This window comes from Notamacropus eugenii, chromosome 4 (assembly GCF_028372415.1).
Source record: "Notamacropus eugenii isolate mMacEug1 chromosome 4, mMacEug1.pri_v2, whole genome shotgun sequence".
NCBI lineage: Eukaryota > Metazoa > Chordata > Mammalia > Diprotodontia > Macropodidae > Notamacropus > Notamacropus eugenii.
In genome coordinates, this window is record NC_092875.1 from 327887279 (window position 1) to 327906851 (window position 19573).

Here is a 19573-nt window from a genome sequence, read left to right on the forward strand (position 1 = left end):
TTATTTGGGAGCTTGAGTGACATAAGATATGTTAAGCACTTTTAAAACTCTAAAACATTCTGTATTGTCATTATTGTTAGCATTTCTTAAGGATTATTAATATAGGATAATTGCATTTGCAAAGAAATACCATATAAATCTTTAGGGAAATTAAAATGATACACTGCATTGACTAACTTCTTAGCATTGTGCCATCCATGTGATTTTTAATCTTTAAATCTTTAATCCTAATGATTTGTGTCTCATTCGTGTTATGAATGATTCAATAAATTCATTTCTAAGTTAGTTTTTTCCTATAACATGATAATACTCATTTGAAAGCTCAGATTATTGTCTAGTGAGATCTAATATTCCTCTGTATAGGGCTATTTAGTGTACCTTATGAGAATATTTGTGATTCAGAAAATTATAATTATAGAAAAAAGCAGAAATACTAAACCATCTTTTATAGACATAATGCAATAAAAATAGGAATTAATACAGGAAACACAAACAGAAGATACATGACTTGAAAAAATAGTAGAAATAACTGTGCTTTAAAAGGGAATTATGATGAGACAACATTCTAGAATTTTGGGAATACAACTAAAGCAGTCTGCAGAGAAACAATTATCTCTACAAGGATATGTTAATAAAATGGAGAAAGGATTTAGGGTATCTAATTTAAAAATCTAGAAAATCAGCAAATATGTTCAAAATTAGCATGAAAAATTTTTGAAAATTCAAGGAGAAATAGATTACATGGAAAGTGAAATGACAATAGAATTGGTAAGCAAAAAAGGCAGGTTTTTTTTGAAAAGACAACCAAAATTGATAAAAATTTTAGCTAATTTGGTCAAAATGAAGAGGGAGGAAAATCAGATCACTTAAATAAGAAAGGAATAAGGCTAATTAAGAACATTTGTGGCTTCTGTTATCATTCTGTCATTCAATTAATTAACAAGATTTTATTAAATGTAATATATGTAACCCAAGTTTTTCTGATGAAGGCTCTGTCAGCAAATAATCTGTATTGTTGGAAACAGTTTCCCTACCCCAGTGAAATCACAAATCTGTACCAAAAATCAAACCAAGACAGAACTTGTAAAATACTTTCTCTGAAGGTAAAAGAGAAGCAAGAAGCCATTGATATTTTTTGCTCTCAATTTAAGATAGTTTTCACTGGCATAAAATAAAATTGCATATAGGATATATGTATCTAGTGACTTAATATATTGTTTGGGAAATTCTCAAAACCCCTTTTTATTTCATTTTTCTGTTAAATGTAGAATCAGTCAATTAATAAGCATTTACTAAGTACTTACTATAGATCAAAAATCATATGCTTGGCAGTGGGGTTGCAGAGACATAAAGGAAATAGTCCCTGACATCAGGAAGCTTACATTCTATAGTTTTGGACAACATCATGTAGGTATGCAAAATGTACAAAACACAGGGTAATTTGGTGGTAGAGACACTAGCAACTGGAATATCAGGAAATGCCGTATGTGAAATGGTTTTTGAGATGAACTTTGAAAGGAACTAGAGATTTTAAGTGGCAGAGGTGAAGATGGAGTGAGTGTGCAGCCTTTGCCAAGACACTGAAATGGAAAATGCTCTTGTCAGTGTGTAAGGAAGGGCAGGAAGGCTGATTTGGCATTTTGTTTGATAGGAAAAGGGGAAGTAATATATAAGAAGACTGATGAAAAGCAAGTTGAGGCCCTGTGGTAAAGACTGTGATACTCAGATGGTTATTTAAAATGCTCAGGCTTAAAAAAAAGTAAACATCAGGCTATCTAGCCAGTTAAGGATTTGTTAAAACAGGATGACATTTGTCCCTGTTTGGGGCAAATGGATTATAAAATAGTACTATTTTTCAATTAAGAGGAAAATAAATTTTCAAAGTGTTTTAGTTTTACCACAAGATTGCATAATTTCTCTATGTGGGAAAAAAACCCCTCTAGTTAGCTACACTAGTCTGCTTACTGAAGGCAACATAGCATATTTGAAATTGGCCTTGTTTGTGATGATGATGATGATGATTGTGATTCAAATCCTGACTCTTTCACTTATCATGAGTTATTCAACTTCTCCAAGTCCTGTTATCTATTTGTGTAAGATGTGGAATCTTGATGATTCTTGCACTGCCTAGCCACACAGCATTATTATGAGGCAAGGACTTTTATTATTCGTATGATGCTGTATGTGTGAGTTGCTACTGTTCTAATAGCAGTGCACTCTCTTGGTTATATTTTGTTCTTTTCCTCAGTTCACTCTTTTTCTTACCTGGAATATCCTCTCTATCTCCTTTATGTATCCAAATCTTACCTAGTCGGTAGGCAGGGTGTTACCAGGTTTTGTCCATAAAGCTCCTGAACTCTCTTCCAGAATTTTGTCTTCAACCCCTGTCTTCTTTTAGACTTAGAAAGAAGTCTATTACTGGTCTGTCTATTTTCATTGTGTCTCTTGCTGTTCTTTCCTTTTGTATTTATTTACTTCTCTTGCATTTCTGTTATTGGGGGAAGCAAATAATCATTCAGTTTTCGTTTTTTTTCTAAAAATGTTTTGAACTCTTTTTTATTATTGAATGTGCATCTTTTGTCCAGTATGATTCAGCTCAGATTTGCAGGATAGGTGATCCTGGGCTACACCCTGAGTTCCATTTTTCTTTGGAGCCCATTCCTTTTCTTCCTTTTTTTTTGAGTGGGTCTGTGATAGTCTTGCATTATTCAAATGCCCTTACCTTTCTATTTGAAGATCTTTTTTCTTGATGGCTTGATGAATTTATTGTTTCTCAATTGAATTGTTAAGTGTAACCTCTGTGTGTCTTGGAGTTTGCAGCCTTGGGTTTGTTTATTTCTGTAAGATATTTGTGAATTTGTTCAAATGGAATTTTATTTTATACATATAGAAGTTCTGTTTAGTTCTTTTCTATTATTTGCTTTATTATGGTATTAAGGTTTTTTATCCTATTGTATTCTTAAAGATGTTGATCTTTAGGATGCTTCTGTGTCTTGTGTAGTGAGCATATTTTCTTTTAATGTTATTTTGTTATGCTTCTGTTGTTCTAAATTGTTTTTCACTTTTGTGTATTTGCATTGCTAATCTGTTTTTTGTTTCTTTGAGGATGCTTGTCATTGCCGTGTCAAGTTTTTCTATTCTGTTCATTATTTTTGCTGTGTAAGAAGTAAATTCTGTTTGCATAATTCTCATTTCTTTTTTAAGTTGCTCAAGAATAGCATGTTGTGGTTCTCAGTTTTCAAATTCTACAGGTACCTCCGTGTCATTAAGAGTTGGACCCATTTCTTTTGTTTTGCAGTATTTATTCACAGATGCCTGAACTCTTTACTGAATCTGGAGGGTGTATTGTTTCTGTTGCTACTGTTTTTCATGTTGCTTTATCTATTTATGTGCTAGATCTTTGGATTTTCTTCCTGAAATCTTTGATACTTTCAGTTTCCCTCTACCCTCCCACCCATATTTTCCTTATCACTCACTTCCTAACTCCCTCCCTCTTTAATTGTGGTTTCCTTGATGGCTAGATCTCAGAGCATCTCAGCTTCCTTTCTCATTGGGTAATTTACACTTCACCAGCCAAGGTCCTTTCTCCAAGTGAATTTTGGGTGGTCAGAAATGGTACCAATTGGATGTTGTCCTCTTTCCTTTCTGCTTGGTAGAGTGCAGCATCTTTTCTTTCCTACCCCCCCTCCCCCCCCACCTCCCCTCCTTTCCCACATGCACAGTGTGTGTCTGTGCCCCAGTCTGTTCCTCAGTTGTCTGGCCTAGCACCAGCAGTTCAGTCTGTTTTCCTTGCCATCAATACTTGAGTGTTTTGTAGTTCTGATGTTTCTAGGTTCCAGTTCCCTGCAGACTTTTGCTTCTAAAGTGCTATGGTCACATTGACTGTTGAGGCCTAAACAAATTTCTGCAGCCAAAGCTGGGGTCTCCATGGCATTGGAAGAAGAAAGCGGGGACAGGAGTGCAGGGATGTGTTTCATTGGAAGAATGTATCACATCCTTGGGTCAGCTAGTGCAACATTGTGGCTGGTAGCATGGGAGGTGGGGGAGGGTGCTCCATAAGCTTAGATCAGTGAGCATTAGTTCCTGGTTTTTGTTTGGCTGTCCTAGAACGTGGAGATAACTGAATTTGCTTTATCTTTGGAACATAATTTTAATTTTGGAGGGTTTGAGAGGTCATGAGGATTAGAGAAAATGTCTAAGTCTCCTATCTTGTTGCTGATGTGACTTATTGTTAAGGAGTCCCCTGAACTTCTCTTTTTGAGGTGCTATATATTTCTAGAAACACTGGACCTAAAGTATGTAGGAGGCCCTGAGTGTGTTAAGGATGAAGCCCTGCTGAGCTGATATAATTTGTTATTTGCATCCCAAACTGCTGGACTTCTGTATACTCTTGGGAGACAAGACACTAATTCAGTCTGCGCTAGACTGGGAGATTGCTTGTATATTTGGGCCCTTGTAGATAAGCAGATCATCATGTCTTCATGTGCTAGGAGTTCCCAAGGGAAAAAAATGCAGCTTCTGCTATTGCTTTCCTCCTTCCTTTCAGGAGAGGTTTTGTCATTTTCTCACTTTGATTGCACCTTTCCCTGTCCCATGCCTTGCCCCTTTAGGTGAAGATTTTTGTTTCTTCCTCCTCGCTTTGTTATACTGTCATAAATATGCAAACTTCTGTATAGATTGTGAACTCTTTGGTTTCCACATTCGTGTGCATTTCTCTTGTAATAAACCTAATTTTCACATTGTTTTGTGAAGTTGTGATTGCCTGTTGACACCCAGAAATCACACCTCTTTGTTTTTCATTTAAATCTTCACTTTTATTTGTTTATGTCTTTATGTCTTTTATTTGTTAAGCCTGACTCAGGCTTACTGAATTTGAGGATTCAGAAAAAGTGTAACTGTAGTTCTTTTACAGTTTCAGCAAATATTTTTTAAGTGGAAAAGAGTAAAGAAAAATTAGCATAAATTTGTGGGATAAGTTAGATTATATATATACACACATATATTTATATACAATTCAGAAAAAGCTGCTCATTTTCATTGCCTCTATTTGCTACGATTGCAGGTTTGGCTTGCGTGGATTGTACTGAACATGGAGTCTTTCTTTGAAGAAGATTCTCAGCTTCGTAGAGTTGTTGAAGGGGAACTGATCATTAATTCTACTTTTACTCCTGAGCAGGCTCTCAAGGTGCAGAAAGCAATCATTTCATGTGTTTGAAATGGAGGTTGGCTGGGCTTTTGATGGGCATAGACATCTTTTCAGGTTTTGTAACTTTTAAGAGGAATAAAGTGTTTGGAGAGCACAACAAAAGCACGGTTTTTTAAAGAGCCAAGAGACGTCACTTATGCCAGGCCTTCCCAAAGTTTATTTAAAAATGAAAGCCATAATGTAATCATTTGGAGACAGTGTTGATTTCATGCTTGGAATGGTTACCGTTGGTTTTGTCATTTAGACAGGGATTAGCGAGGCCCATAGCCTTGCAATTGAGAGGTAAGAAAGGTTTTTACATTTTAAAATAAAGTTTTATTATATTTAAAATTGTAAAAGCCATTCTTAGCTTGTGAGTTGTACAGGAACAAGCTATGTACAAAGACAGAAGTGGGCCAGATTTGACCTTTGGGTTGTAGCTTGCCAGCTCATGAATGTTAAAGATCTTCAACTGGTAGGCCTTAACTTTGTGATGTAGGGTACCCAGACATTTGAGCCAATTGTAGCTTTTGGAAGTGTCTTCTGAATTTCCGTATTTCCAAAGGTTAGCGATGATTTGATAGTGAAGCTTAGATATACATGTTACTCCACTCCTTTTTAGTAGAAACATCTCTTAATTTTCTGATTTTTAAAAATACTGTCAAATCTCTTAAGTCTGGAGGAGGTACGAAGTCTAGAAATGGAGGTTCAAAAGTGTTTTATTATGAAAAGTATTGTGTCGTTTGTCAAACTAAATTGAAAATGATATACTTAGCTAGTGTATTTGAATATTTTGTAGGACTTTAATATTGTTTCCTAAGTTTCTTACAACTTTAATGTAGTGGTTGACTGATTGAAATGAATGTATAAGTTGTTGAAATTAAACTTTTTCCTCTTCTCTAGAAAGCCCAGGCACAGTTGAAGCTGCCTATTGTACCATCACTTCAGAGACTTCTGATTTATCGTTGGGCTCATCAGGCTTTGGTTACACCTTCTGATCATCCTCTGTTGCCACTTATTTGGCAGAAATTCTTTCTCCTTTATCTTCACCGACCAGGGCCTCAGTATGGGTAAGGTACTTGTTATCTGGAGTAAATTTCTGTGTATACTCTCCCACGTTGTATTCTTATACATGAACCATTATTTGACAATCACTTCTCACCTTATTTACAGTTTTTCCTCTGTTAAATAGTATTTAACTCTATCCTTTTTCAGATTTGTGACCCTCTTTAAGCAATTGCTAATGGCATATCCTACTTCATAAATTTTGGATAGTAAAGACAGAAATTCTGAATTGAATTAGTCACTCAAAGATCCTCTAAATGTGTTGGAGATTCTTAAGCTGGGGTCTATGAATTTTGTTTTTAAAAAAAATTGTGGAGAGGGGCAGAGCCAAGATATCCAGAAGCTAGGAAATTGCCTGAGTTTTTCCCACAACATTAAGTCTCTTACAAACACTTCTTAAACTGTGGGTCATGGCCCCATACAGGGTCACAAAAAATTTTGGCAAAAGTTTCTGAATGCTAAGTGACCAAAAATTAGTTAAAAATCAAACACATAATGAATCTGAGGTGTTTGTGGCAGTGCTTGCCTGTGTTGCATTGTGCAGTTTCACTGCAGCCTTGGTTCTGAACACAAAGCATCCTCACTTTGCACTGCACATGCCCTCAGGCCACCCAACACTAACAAATGCTGCCAAAACTGAAAAAAGGGGGTCACAGGGGAAAAAAATTTAAGAAGCCCTGCTCTAAAAGAATTCTGAAGTGACAGAATACACAAAAAGACACAGTGAAACAATTTTCCAGCCCAAGATAATTTAGAAGGAATTCAGGAAAAGTCTGTCTCACGTGGGTAAAATAGGAGTGTAGCTTAGCACAGGTGTGGTGTAGGCAAGCCAGTGAAAGGTTCTTAGCCACATCATAGATCAGCAACCAAAGCCCCATGATCTGGGCTCAGCAGGCCAATGGCACAGCAGGCTGGCTGTGAGGTCTCTAGCTCCAGTACAGCAAACAATTTGCAGTCCCAGAACCCAGGACACAACAGGCTCACCTAGGCTGGGTCAGTCTAGCACATTGGGCAAACAACCAGCACCTCAAGCCCTTACACAGAAAGCCAGTGATTAAGCCCCTGGCCCCCAGTTCAAGAAGCTTGGGACAGTGTCCCCTGTGCCTCAGAAGCAGCGTTCAATTTTTAAAAATGAACGAAAGCATAAAAGAACCCTGTCCATAGAAAGCTGCTATGACCACAGGGAAGATCCAAGCGCAAACTCAGAGGACAACACTGTCAGTACCTACATGCAAAACCTCAAAGGGGAGAGAAATATGAATTGGTCTCAAATCCAAAACGTCCTCTTGGAAGAGCTCAAAAAGGATTTAAAAAATCAAGTAAAAGAAATTGAAGAAAAATTGGGAAAAGAAATGAGAATTATGAAAAAAGTCAACAGCTTGGAAAAGGAAGCACAAAGTGACTGAAGAAAACAACTCCTTTAAAAGCAGAATTGGCTAAATGGAAAAAGAGGTACAAAAGCTAACTGAAGAAAATAATTCCTTAAAAATTAGGATTGGGCTAGTGAAAGCTAATGACTGTGAGGCAAGAATCAGGTAAAACAAAATCAAAAGAATGAAAAAATGTAAGAAAATGTAAAATACTTCATTGGTAAAACAACTGACCTTGAAAATATATCTGGGAGAAATAATTTAAGAATGATTAGATTACCTGAAAGCCAAGATTTAAAAAAAAGAACCTGGACAGCATCTTTCAAGAAATCATCATGGAATACTGCCCTGATATCCTAGAACCAGGGGGTAAAATAGTCATTGAAAGAATCCATTGATCATCTCCTGAAAGCGATCCAGGATTACACAGAACTTAACAGTTACTACATTAAAGCACTGGAGGCCTTAGCAAATGATATTTGGAAAGGCAGAGGAGCTTGGATTACAACCAAGAATCAACCACTCAGCAAAATTGAACATCATCTTTCAGGGGAAAAGATAGATATTTAATGAAATAGGAGACTTTCAGAATTTCCTGATGCAAAGACCGAAGCTGAACAGAAAATGTTCAGATACAAGACTCAAGAGAAATATAAAAGGTTAACAGGAAAGAAAACAAAACAAGACAAGTTATTTGATAAGGTTAAACTGTTTACATCTGTACATGGGAAGGAGATACTTGTAATTCTTAAAAATTGTATCTCTGTTAGGGCAGTTAGAAGTATACTTGGAGGGTGTTGATATAAATTGACTTTGATATGTTGATAAAATTAAGGGGTAAAAAAAAAAGGATTGTCCTAGGAGAAAAGGAAAGGGAGAGGCAGAATGATGTAATTTATATTACATGAAGAGGCATGAGAAACCTATTATAGTAGAGGGAAAGAAGGGAGAGAGTGAGCATTTGTTTGAACCTTACTGCCATTGGATTTGGATCAAAGAGGTAATAACATATACACTCAATTGGGTAAAAAAGTCTGTCTTATAGGAGGGGAAGGGAGAAAGAAAAAGTGGGGGTGGGTGCAGTTCTGATAGAAGGGAGGGCAAATTGCAAGAGGCAGTGGTCAGAAGTAAAACACTGGTGAGGAGGGACAGAGTGAAAGGAGACAGAATCCTAGAGAATCAACTTGAAAACTTCCTGAAATAATTAACAACTTTAGCAAAGTTGCAAGATATAAAATAAGCCCACATAAATCATTACCATTTCTCTATATTACCAACAAAGCTCAGCAGCAAAAGATAGAGAAATTCCATTTAAAATAATTGTAGACAATTTAAAAATAATTGGCAGTCTACTTGCCAAGACAAACCTAGGAACCTATATGAGGACAATTAAGAAACACTTTTCACACCAATAAAAGCAGATTTAAATAGTTTCTTGTGTCATCTCATTTAACAGTGTTCACGATGATCTTATGTAAAGAGATAATTCCAACTTGTATAGCAGCAACATCTCTTGCAGATCATGAAGAGGTAAAGAAATTCTGTGAAAAAACTGGTAAATCTCCCAAACCACATTACCTTATCATGAGGTCTGTAGTGTGAGATTTTGGTTTATGCCTAGTTTGTGTCCTGTTGTTTTCCAGTTTTCCCAGAAGTTTTTGTCATATAGTGAGTTCTTATCCCTAAAGTTGGGTTTAAACAACACTAGGTTACTGTGATTATTGATTACTCCAAGGCCAGATGTATTTATAAGTGAATTCTGTCAAACATTTAAAGAACAATTAATTCCAATACTGTATAAGCTATTTGGAAAAATAAATGAAGGAGTCCTACCAAATTCCTTTTATGACACAGATATGGTGCTGATACCTAAACCAGGAACAGTGAAGCAGAGAAAGAAAATTATATAACTGGTCTCTATAGACCAATTTCCTTAATGAGTATTGATGCAAAAATCTGAACAAAATACTGGCAAGGTGATTACAGCAATATAGCACAAGGATTATATTCTCACCAGGTGGAATTTTATACTAGGAATATAGGGTTGGTTCAATATTAGGAAAACTATTAACATAATTGACCATATCGATAACAAGACCAACAGAAATCATATATGATTATCTCAGTAGATATTGAAAAAATCTTTTTTTAAAAAAAATTTCAATTTTATTTATTTTTAGTGTTCTACAATCACTACCATATAACCTTAGATTTTTTTCCCCTCCTTTTCTCCTCCCTCCCTGAGACAGCATACAATAGGCTCTATACATACATTCCTATCAAATACATTTTCACCATAGTCATGTTACATAGAAGAATTAAAATGAATAGGAGAAATCATATAACAAACCAAAACGTAATACAAAAGAAAACGATCTGCTACATTCTGCGATTGAGTTCCATAGTTCTTTCTCTGGATGTGGAAGACATTTTGCCTTAAAAGATCATTGACAATTTTTTAAGTTCTTGCATTGCAATGAAGTTCTAAGTCTACCAGAAAAAATCCTTGCACACTGTGGTTGTTGCTGTGTACAAAGTTCTCTTGGTTCTGCACCTTTTGCTTAGCATCAGATTATATAAGTCCTTCCAGGCCTCTCTGAAGCCTTCCTATTCATCTTTTCTTACAGCATAATAGTATTCCATTGCATTCATATACTACAGTTTATTCAGTCATTCTCCAAATTTCCAAGACACAGTAGTCAATGAATAAAGCAATCTACTGTTTGGTAAATCCAAGGACCCCAGCTTCTGGGATAAGAACTCACTGTTCAACAAAAATTGCTGGGAAAACTGGATAATAGTGTGGCAGAAAGTAGGCCTGACACTGTACACAAGAATAAAATCCAAATGGGTACATGATCTAGGTATAAAGATTGATACTATAAACAAGTTAGTGGAGCAAGGAATAGTGTAGTTATCAGATTTATGGAGAAGGAAAGACTTTTTGACTAAACAAGCGGTAGAAAGCATTATGAAGTGAAAAAATCTTTTGACAAAATATAGCACTCATTCCTATTAGAAACACTAGAGATAATAGGAATAAATGGAATTTTCCTTAAAATGATAAGCAGTATCTATCTAAAATCATCAGCAAGCGGTATCTGTAATGGGGATAAGCTAGAAGCCTCCCCAGTAACATGAGAGGTGAAGCAAGGATGCCCATTATCTCCACTGTTATTCAGTAGTACTAGAAATGTTAGCTATAGCAATAAAAGAAGAAAAGGAAATTGAAGGAATTAGAACAGACAGTGAGGAAATAAAAGTACCACTCTTTGCAGATGATAGCATGGTATACTTAGAGAACCCTACAGAATCAACTAAAAATTACTTGAAATAATTAAGAACTTTATCAAAGTTCAGGATATAAGATAAACCCACATAAATCAATAGCATTTCTTTGACCATAAAAGCTCAGTAGCAAGAGATAGAAGGAGAAATTCCACTTAAAATAATCGAAAACAATATAAAACACTTGTGAGTCTACCTGCCAAGACAAATCCAGAGCTATGTTAACACAATTACGAAATGCTTTTCACACAAATAAAGTCATATCTAAACAATTGGAAAAATATCCATCGCTATTGGACAGGCTGAGCCAATATAATAAAAATGACATTTCTGCCTGAACTAATGTACTTATTCAGTGCCATACCAGTAAAACTACCAAAAAATTTACTTGATAGATCTAGAAAAAAACAACAAAATTCATCTGAAAGAACAAAAGAATATCAAGGAAACTAATGAAAAAAATACAAAGGAAGGTGACTTAGCCTTACTGGATCACTAACTATATTATAAAGCATTAATCATCATAACTATTTGGTATAGGCTAAGAAAATGTGGTGGATAAGTGGAATAAATAGGTACAAAAGACACGGTAGTAAATGACTTTAGTAATCTACTGTTTGATAAACTCCCAAACTCCAGCTTTTCTGGCATAAGAACTCACTATTTGGTGAAAACTGGAAAATAGTGTGGCAGAAAGTAGGCAGAGAACATACACCAACATCTCACATTGTATACCAAGATAAGGTCAAAATGAATATGTGATTTAGACATAAAGGGTGATACCATAAGCAAATTAGGAGAGCAAGAAATTGTTAACTTGTCAGATCGATGGAGAAGGGAAGAATTTATGGCCAATCAAGAGATATGAAGAGCAAAACAGATCATTTTCATTACATTAAAGTTTTTTTCACAAACAACCAACACAACCAAGATTTCAAGGAAAGCAGAAAGATGGGAAACAATTTTTACAGCCAGTGTCTCTGATAAAGGCCTCGTTTCTTAAATATATAGAGGGTGGAGTCGAATTTATAAGAATACAAGTCATTCTCTAATTGATGAATGGTCAAAGGATATGAACATGCAGTTTTCAGATGAAGAAATTAAATCTGTCCATAGTCATGTGAAAAAACTAAATACTATTGATTAGAGAAATGCAAATTAAAACAGTTTTGAGGTACCACCTCACATCTTTCAGACTGACTAATATGACAGAAAAGGAAATGATAAATGTTGGAGAAGATGTGGCAAAGTTGGGACACTAGTGCATGGTTGGTCAAGTTGTGAACTGATCAAACCATTCTGGAGAACAATTTGGAATTGTGCCTAAAGGGCAACCAAATTGTGCATACCCTTTGATCAGCCAATGTCACTACTAGGTCTGTATCCCAAAGAGATCACAAAAAAGGGAAAAGGACCTACATGTACAGAAGTATTTATAGCAGCTCTTTTTGTGGTGATAAAGAACTGGAAATTGAGGGGAATGCCCATGAAATGAGGAATAACTGAGTAAATTGTGGTATATGAATGTATTGAAATAGTATTGTGCTATAAAAAATGATGAGCAGGCAGATTTCAGAAAAACCTGGAAAGACTTAAATGAACTGAGGTGAGTGAAGTGAGAAGAATCAGGAGAACATTATACACAGTAGAAGTAACAATGCTTGTCGATAATCAACTATCATAGATTTGGCTGATCTCAGCAATAGAGTGATCCACGGCAATTCCTAAAGACCCATGGTGGAATATGCTACGTACATCCAGAGAAAGAACTATGGAGTCTGAATGCAAATTGAAACATATGATTTTCACTTTTTTGTTGTTTTTTGTGACTTTTTCCTTTTATTCTGTTTTTGTTTCACAACATGACTAATGGTGGAAATATATTTCCCTGATTACATAAGTATAACCTTTATCAGATTGCTTGCTGTCTTGGAGAGGGAAAAAGAAAGAGGGAGGAGAAAAATTTGGAACTCCAAATCTTATAAAAATGAATGTTGAAAATGATCATTACATGTAATTAGAAAAAATAAATATTATTTACAAAATTTTTTGGACAACTATTTCAATATGAATTGATTTCCTTTGTAATTCTATTTATTTTACACATTTAAAACATTTTTCTGAGAAGGGTCTATGTATTTCACCAGACTAATCAAGGTACCCATGACACAAAAGTTAAGAACTTTTGTTGTAGACCTGTGGTATTTAAGCTTTATTCAATCATATACTCCTTTCAGTTAAAAAAATAAAAGAGTATAGACCTCTTTCTCTCTTGTGCATATATTTACTTCTTTCTAAATTACACATATATTATTGTATTAAAATTTTTCATTTTGAGTAAAGGTTACTCGGGTTTCAAAGAAAATAATAAGAAAATAGGTCAGATTTCTGTATGCACGTTACTTCCTACATTTTCTCTCCAAGTTTCATTTGCCCTCTAAAAAATAAAATTACACGCATGGAATTTAGAAATCCTAATGAGGCTTATTAAAGGATATTCTTTGAAGACAGTGGAATTCATGGGAAGAATGGCAGTGGAATGGGACATGTTCTCAGGTCTTCATCTCACGCAGGGTTTTCACCAGCAGCGTGGAGGCCTCTGATCTCAGATCAGTTAGAAAGGGGAAGGAAGAAGGCAGCTTCTTGAACAGCAGGGGGAGATAAGGTTGCTTCTTCTGTGGGTCTCTGGAGGGTTACAGCACCCAAAATGGCATTTGATCAGTAGTCTTACGTTAGCTTGTGGGGGGGATTTAGTAGAATTGGTGCCAGCACTCTAGTTGTAGCACTCCTTTTGTACTCCTAAGTGTTAGCACCATTGATGACTAATGAATATTGAGTGTGTTGGTAGTGTGGAATTAGCAGATCTATCTCTCATCCAGAATGGGTCACAAACTTTGTCTTTTTATATAAAACAAGTCCCATCTGTATCACATTAGGAATATTTAAATTTTTTAGTTTCTGTGTATTTTAGGTTAACTGTTGACTGAATGGGGTGATGAGAATAGGATGGGAAGTCTCATCCTTCTTATCTCTTGTTTCAGATACAGAACTCTTAGTTTTGCTGTGAATGTACCTTTATCTTTGGTAGTTCTAATAAACACACACCATTTGATTTTAAGTAGAAAGAATGATTTGTTAAATAGATTATAGAAACTTATTTTGCTTTTTTTTTTCAAGATTGCCTGTAGATGGTTGCATTGGAAGACGATTTTTTCAAAGTCCAGCTCACATTAATCTATTGAAAGAAATGAAGAAACGTCTGGTTGAAGTGGCCGACTTCCATCATGCTGCCAGTAAAGCCCTCCGAGTTCCAGCAGATGGCGGTGAAGGGCCAGGTGACAATGGTGCCTGCTCTGCAGGATATCTGACTTCCCCAGAGCTGCATACAGAGCTTGTGAGGTGAAGCATATTCAGCTCTATAAGCTGATACTTTCTTTCATCAAGGACGCTAAACTACCTGCTGTGTGCTGCAGGGTGTTATTGTTGTTTTTGGCTGAATGTAGAACGTAGCAGCATTTCAGTCGAGCATTTCTGAGGTCTGGCAAATATGGCTCCAGCTTGCTCACCTACTGGGAGGCAGTGTGCATCCAATTTAAGTCAGTTGATTTGGATTGACCTATAGGAATATGTGATCATTTTATATCTTAGCCTTATTATCACATTTATTATTACATGATTAGTTTAGTTTTGCAACTTTAACTTCCAAAAAACTTTATTCACATTTTAACAACTAAACTTGTAGCTTAAATAAATTGACATCAGATGGCAGTCACGTGCTATATCACATAATATAAACTTTAAGTGTTTTTAAAAGATTAGCATGGTTTTTGGCCTTTTTAATAGTAGTATATCATGTTATTAAAGCAGTTAAACATTAAATTATTAAAGAAGCCACTTTTAGAGCAAGGCTTGAGAAGAAATCATGTGTCTCACTAGTCAATTTTTTCTCTGTAATTTTTAAGTTTACTCAAATGTTGCATATATTATATACTTGATCAGATTGTTCTCTTTAACTTAACTCAGATTTTACCTTGATATCAAACTTTCCCAAGGCTTAGTGCATAGCTATGGGACTTTAGACCAGCCAGCTTTGGCCTTAAACTCTGTAGCTTTACTTTTAGCTAGCCATAGACAACTTCTCACTTTATCAGCAGTTGGTTAAACTCATTAAAATAAAATCTCAAGTCAGTTTATTAAGCTTCTAATTTTTTAAACAATGTATATTCCACTTCTTTTGACTTTTTTTCTTCTATGTTTATTTCCAACACCAACCCTTCCACACCCTCTCATCTTAAGACCTCGTCTCATTCTTTGTTGAGAAAAGGGAGGTCATTTTCCATCAGCTTCCTCTGCCTCTCCAGATCTCACTAGCTTTTGATGTTATCCCTCATTCTTTCCTCCTTTACCTCAGTCTCTGATGATTAGATGTCACATCCCTTGCCTTTCCTGGCTACTTCTCTTACAACCTATTCTTATTAACAGTAATTTTAAATGAAGTTTTTTTCAGCTAAGTAGATTATATCTCTTCATAAAATACCACTTAAAACATTTAGAACAGAAAATTAGAAGAATTTCTTTTTGTTATCATAACCGTTTATGAAGGAAAGAGTTCACATATTTATGATTAACTTTCAGTTATAATTATTTTTGGTAGCTAGCTTTTTTCTTTCTGGAAACTGATAAGGTACAATAGAAAAATTTTCCAGATATTATATTTTAAATGGCCTTCAGCATTCATCCTGGATAAGAGGGAGAATACATGTGTTTTTATGGTGTATTTTGTATTCTAGGCATGATGGCTTACTCAGTGTCATCGATTGCCAAAGAAAGGAAAAAATCAGAGTTCTTATTGTAAGATTTACTTTATGATCACCTTTATTCATCACTTTTTGCCTAGCTTTATTTTTTAGATGAGTAAAGATAGTCCCAAACAGAGAGAGAAATGGGCATAATGAAAATTAAAGCAATTTAGTGAATTATTATTAGCTCTGGGAAACTGATTCCTATTATTTTATTCACTAGATAAAATATACAGTTTCCTTGTAAGCAGAGGTATAATGCATTTTACCCATCCTTTTCTCTTTTTCTTTTTTAATCTTTTAGGCTCTTCAATGTATTTATACTGTGGTTAGAAGATGAGAACTTTCAGAAAGGAGACACCTATATTCCTTCACTACCAAAGCAATATGATACACACAGACTAGCAAAGATTATGCAGAATCAGCAGGTGATATTATTGCAATATTTTATTTACCTCTGAGGATATCTGACTATAATTTAAATTTGTTACTATTAGAATAAATAAAATTGCTTGTTAAATAGTAACCAATAGAAACTATTTCTACTTGAGTTTGATATCCCTGCTCTAGAATACATTGTGCATCTTGGAAAGGGTTTTAATGACTTAGGATTTTATGAGAATATTTTTCACTGAGAATTGAAAAAGTCCGGGGCTTGTAGGTGTTTCCTAGATTATTGGCCTATACTTGGAGGGGACCTCAGGCCATCAAGTCCACCCCCTTTGTCTTATAGATGAGAAAACTGAGGCCTGGGGAGGATAACTAACCTGTCCATAGTCACGGTGGTATGGAGTGGGAATTGGAGCCCATGTAACTGGACTCCCAAGTCTCCTCATTCCACTGTATAATTCTGTCTCTTATTGATGCCTTTACGTGGTTCACATGAAGAAGCATTGCAGTAGCAGACATTTGTTGTTAGCCCTATTTTTTTCCTAGAAATTAGGGCCTAGAGACTGATTTTATTTCTAAGACATCTGGCTGTACTATCTGCAGTGGTAGAGAATTTTTTACATTTTTCTTAAAAAAAAAAATTCAGAAATGATATAGTGTGCTATAGGAAAGAAGTCCTATTTCTGAAGTTTTTGATAGAAGGGGAATTTTAAATATTGCCATTTTTAATGTTAAGGAGCTTAGAATGAGATCTTTTTAAGGAACCTACTTTATTTAAATTGATTGGCTTGTTTATATTTTAATAAATTTCACAACTTATATAATAAGTACAGTAATTTGTCTTCCAAAGTTAAAGTTGTATTGTGTTTCAATTCCAGGATTTGTGGATGGAATATTTGAACATGGAACGTATCCGGCATGAATTTCAGGAAGCTGTCAATCTTTGGATTCAAGTAAAACTTGAATCCCATTCCATGCCCAGCAGTTTTTCAGTACAGATGGATTTTACTGATCCTTTGTCAGGTTAGTGTCATGAACTTCTTCAAAACCATGGAGGTTTGGGATCTGCTTCATACTATCCTCCAAATAATTTATCACTTTTATGGCAATTCATTGAAATCTTACCTGGCCAGAATACTTCTGACCTTTGTCCTACGAGGCCTTATGGAGTTTTGTTCATCTCTTAAGAATATAAATCTTATTCAAAGATGTTATTTTGAGAGGAAAGATTGGTGACTAGAGTAGGCAAATGAAAGCTATTTTTAGTTTTGTTCTCTGGTATATTGTGGGCAAGTCTTTTTAACAAAGACTTTGTTTTCTAATCTTTTAGTTTTGTTATTATCGTTGTCAATAACAATAATTTATAATTGTGTAATATTTTACATTTTCCTCAGTAATTTATCTCACGATACTCCCAATAACTCCAGTAGGTAGATAAAGATATATTACTTGTTATAAAGATGAGGAAACTGAGACTTAGGAAGATTTAAGAGTTGCCAGTTGTGCAAGCTATTCAGTGGCAGAACTGAAACCATTAAACAGGTTCTGCCTTTTTGTTTATGACTCTTTCAGGGAATACTGGTAGTATGCTACAAGACTGAATTAGAATAGTTAGTGATACTTGGCAAAGTATAAGACTAAATATATTTTAGACCCCCAGAAGATTATTAAGTTACATGCACTCCCAATCAATCAATTAATTAATTAATTATAATTACTTGTGCTTTGAGATTATCCTGATAATATAGATTATGATTAGCATTATAAAATTTGAGGTAATTTAAAATGGTTTCTATATATTCTGTGTAATGTATTATTTAAACTGTAGAGTAACTCAGTATTTTTAGCTAATTTTTTTCTGTTTGCTACTTAAAAAATGGGAAATTTTGTTGTCATTTTGAGGAAACTACTCATAAAAGATGGTTTTATTTCCCTATCTACAAGTTTTCATTAAGCCTTCACTGTTTGCCAGGCATTGTGCCAGACATGGGGGAGAGAAGTTCAAAGAATGGAACAATTCCTGCTCTCAACAAGCTTGTATTCTGAATGTGGAAGATTGCAAGCACTTATTTGTACACACACACACACACACACACACACACACACGTGCGCGCGCTCATGCATGCATGCATGTGCATGCACATATGCACACACAGCATAATTATCAAGTTAAAGTAGTTAAATGTAAGACAGTGGCTAGGGAGAGAGCACTAGCAGTTCTAGAACACTAGTAGGGGATTCAGGAAAGGCTTATATAGAAGATGCTGAGCTACATCTTAAAGGAAGAGAGGCTGTAGTAGAGGGAAGAAAGGAATATGGTCATTGCAAAGGCACAGAGAAAGGAGATGGTGAGTTTAACTAAGAGACAGAGATGGTCATTTCAGTAGGGCTTAGCATAGTGTGTGTGGGAATAGTGTTCAATGAGACTGGAAAGGTAATTGAGGAGTCATATTGTGTAGGACTTTACTGGAATTTATTGAAGTTTGGAGTTGTGCTAGTGGTAGTGGTGGTGATGCGTTCAGTTTTGTGCTTCAAGAAAATCACTGACAGCAGTATGTTGGATGAACCAGATTGGTGAGAGACTTGAGGCAGGGTTACTATTTAAAAGTTGTTGCAGTAATCTAAGCAAGAGGTGATGACGCTTTGAACTAAAATGGAGAGAAGAGGTCAGATGTAAGAGATGTTTAGGAAGAAAAGACTAAATTTGGCAATAAGAAGTGAGAGGGGAGAGTAAAGGATAATGCTGACATTTGACAGTCAAGATATCACTGGTAACTTTGGAGAGAGCACTTTCAGTTGAGTGATAAAAGTGAATACCAAAATGTAAAGGATCCAGAGTAGAGGTTTTGGAAGCAGTGAGTGGGGATAATGTTTTCAAGGAGTTTGATTAAGAAAGGGAAAAGAGATAAAGGATGATAACTTGAGGGGATAGAAAGGTCTAATGAAGGTATTTAAAGGGAGAAAAAAACTTGGACATGTTTGAACACCACAGAGAAGGAATTAATTGTTTGGAAGAGGGTGAAGACTGGAAGAGGGGGCAGGGCAGTGATTGAGGATGTAATATTCTCGAGAAGATAAGAGGAGATGGGATGTAGAGGGATGCACATGCAGAAGAACTGGCCTTGATAAGGAGAAAGGACTACCTCTTTGTGAGTTGGTGGCATAAGTGAAATTTGAACAAAGGATGACCTTAGGTTTTGACCACAGGTCCACGGATCAACTAATACTAATTACAGAAGTGCCTCTGGCAACTTCTTAAGACTTAAGTTGTTCTGCCGGTGCTAGTGATGTTGGTAGTTTCTTCATTTGAAGTTTCCTAAACCAATGAAATTGCAGGGTTTTTGCTCCCTTCTTTATCCCCTCTCCCCCCTTCCCTTTAACATAAGAATGTTGCAAATATGAATTTTCAGTCACAATATTTATTTAGAATGAAATTTGTTGCTTTATAATATTTAAAAATTATAGTTTGATCAGTC

The 19573-nt window shown here is 35.4% G+C and overlaps 1 protein-coding gene across 3 annotated transcripts in view; it reads left to right on the forward strand.

The window, feature by feature from the left end:
* Window positions 1-19573, forward strand: part of EPG5 (ectopic P-granules 5 autophagy tethering factor) — a 124135-nt gene that overhangs the window by 51936 nt on the left and 52626 nt on the right. For all 3 annotated transcript variants that reach the window (XR_011966207.1, XM_072605233.1, XM_072605232.1), the window contains exons 21-25: window positions 5063-5185; window positions 6089-6255; window positions 14086-14307; window positions 16012-16135; window positions 16976-17120. Coding sequence is in view for 2 of the 3 variants with exons in the window: in XM_072605233.1 (XP_072461334.1) it covers window positions 5063-5185; window positions 6089-6255; window positions 14086-14307; window positions 16012-16135; window positions 16976-17120 (781 nt within the window). In the remaining variant the exon portion in view is untranslated. The remainder of the gene's footprint in view (window positions 1-5062; window positions 5186-6088; window positions 6256-14085; window positions 14308-16011; window positions 16136-16975; window positions 17121-19573) is intronic.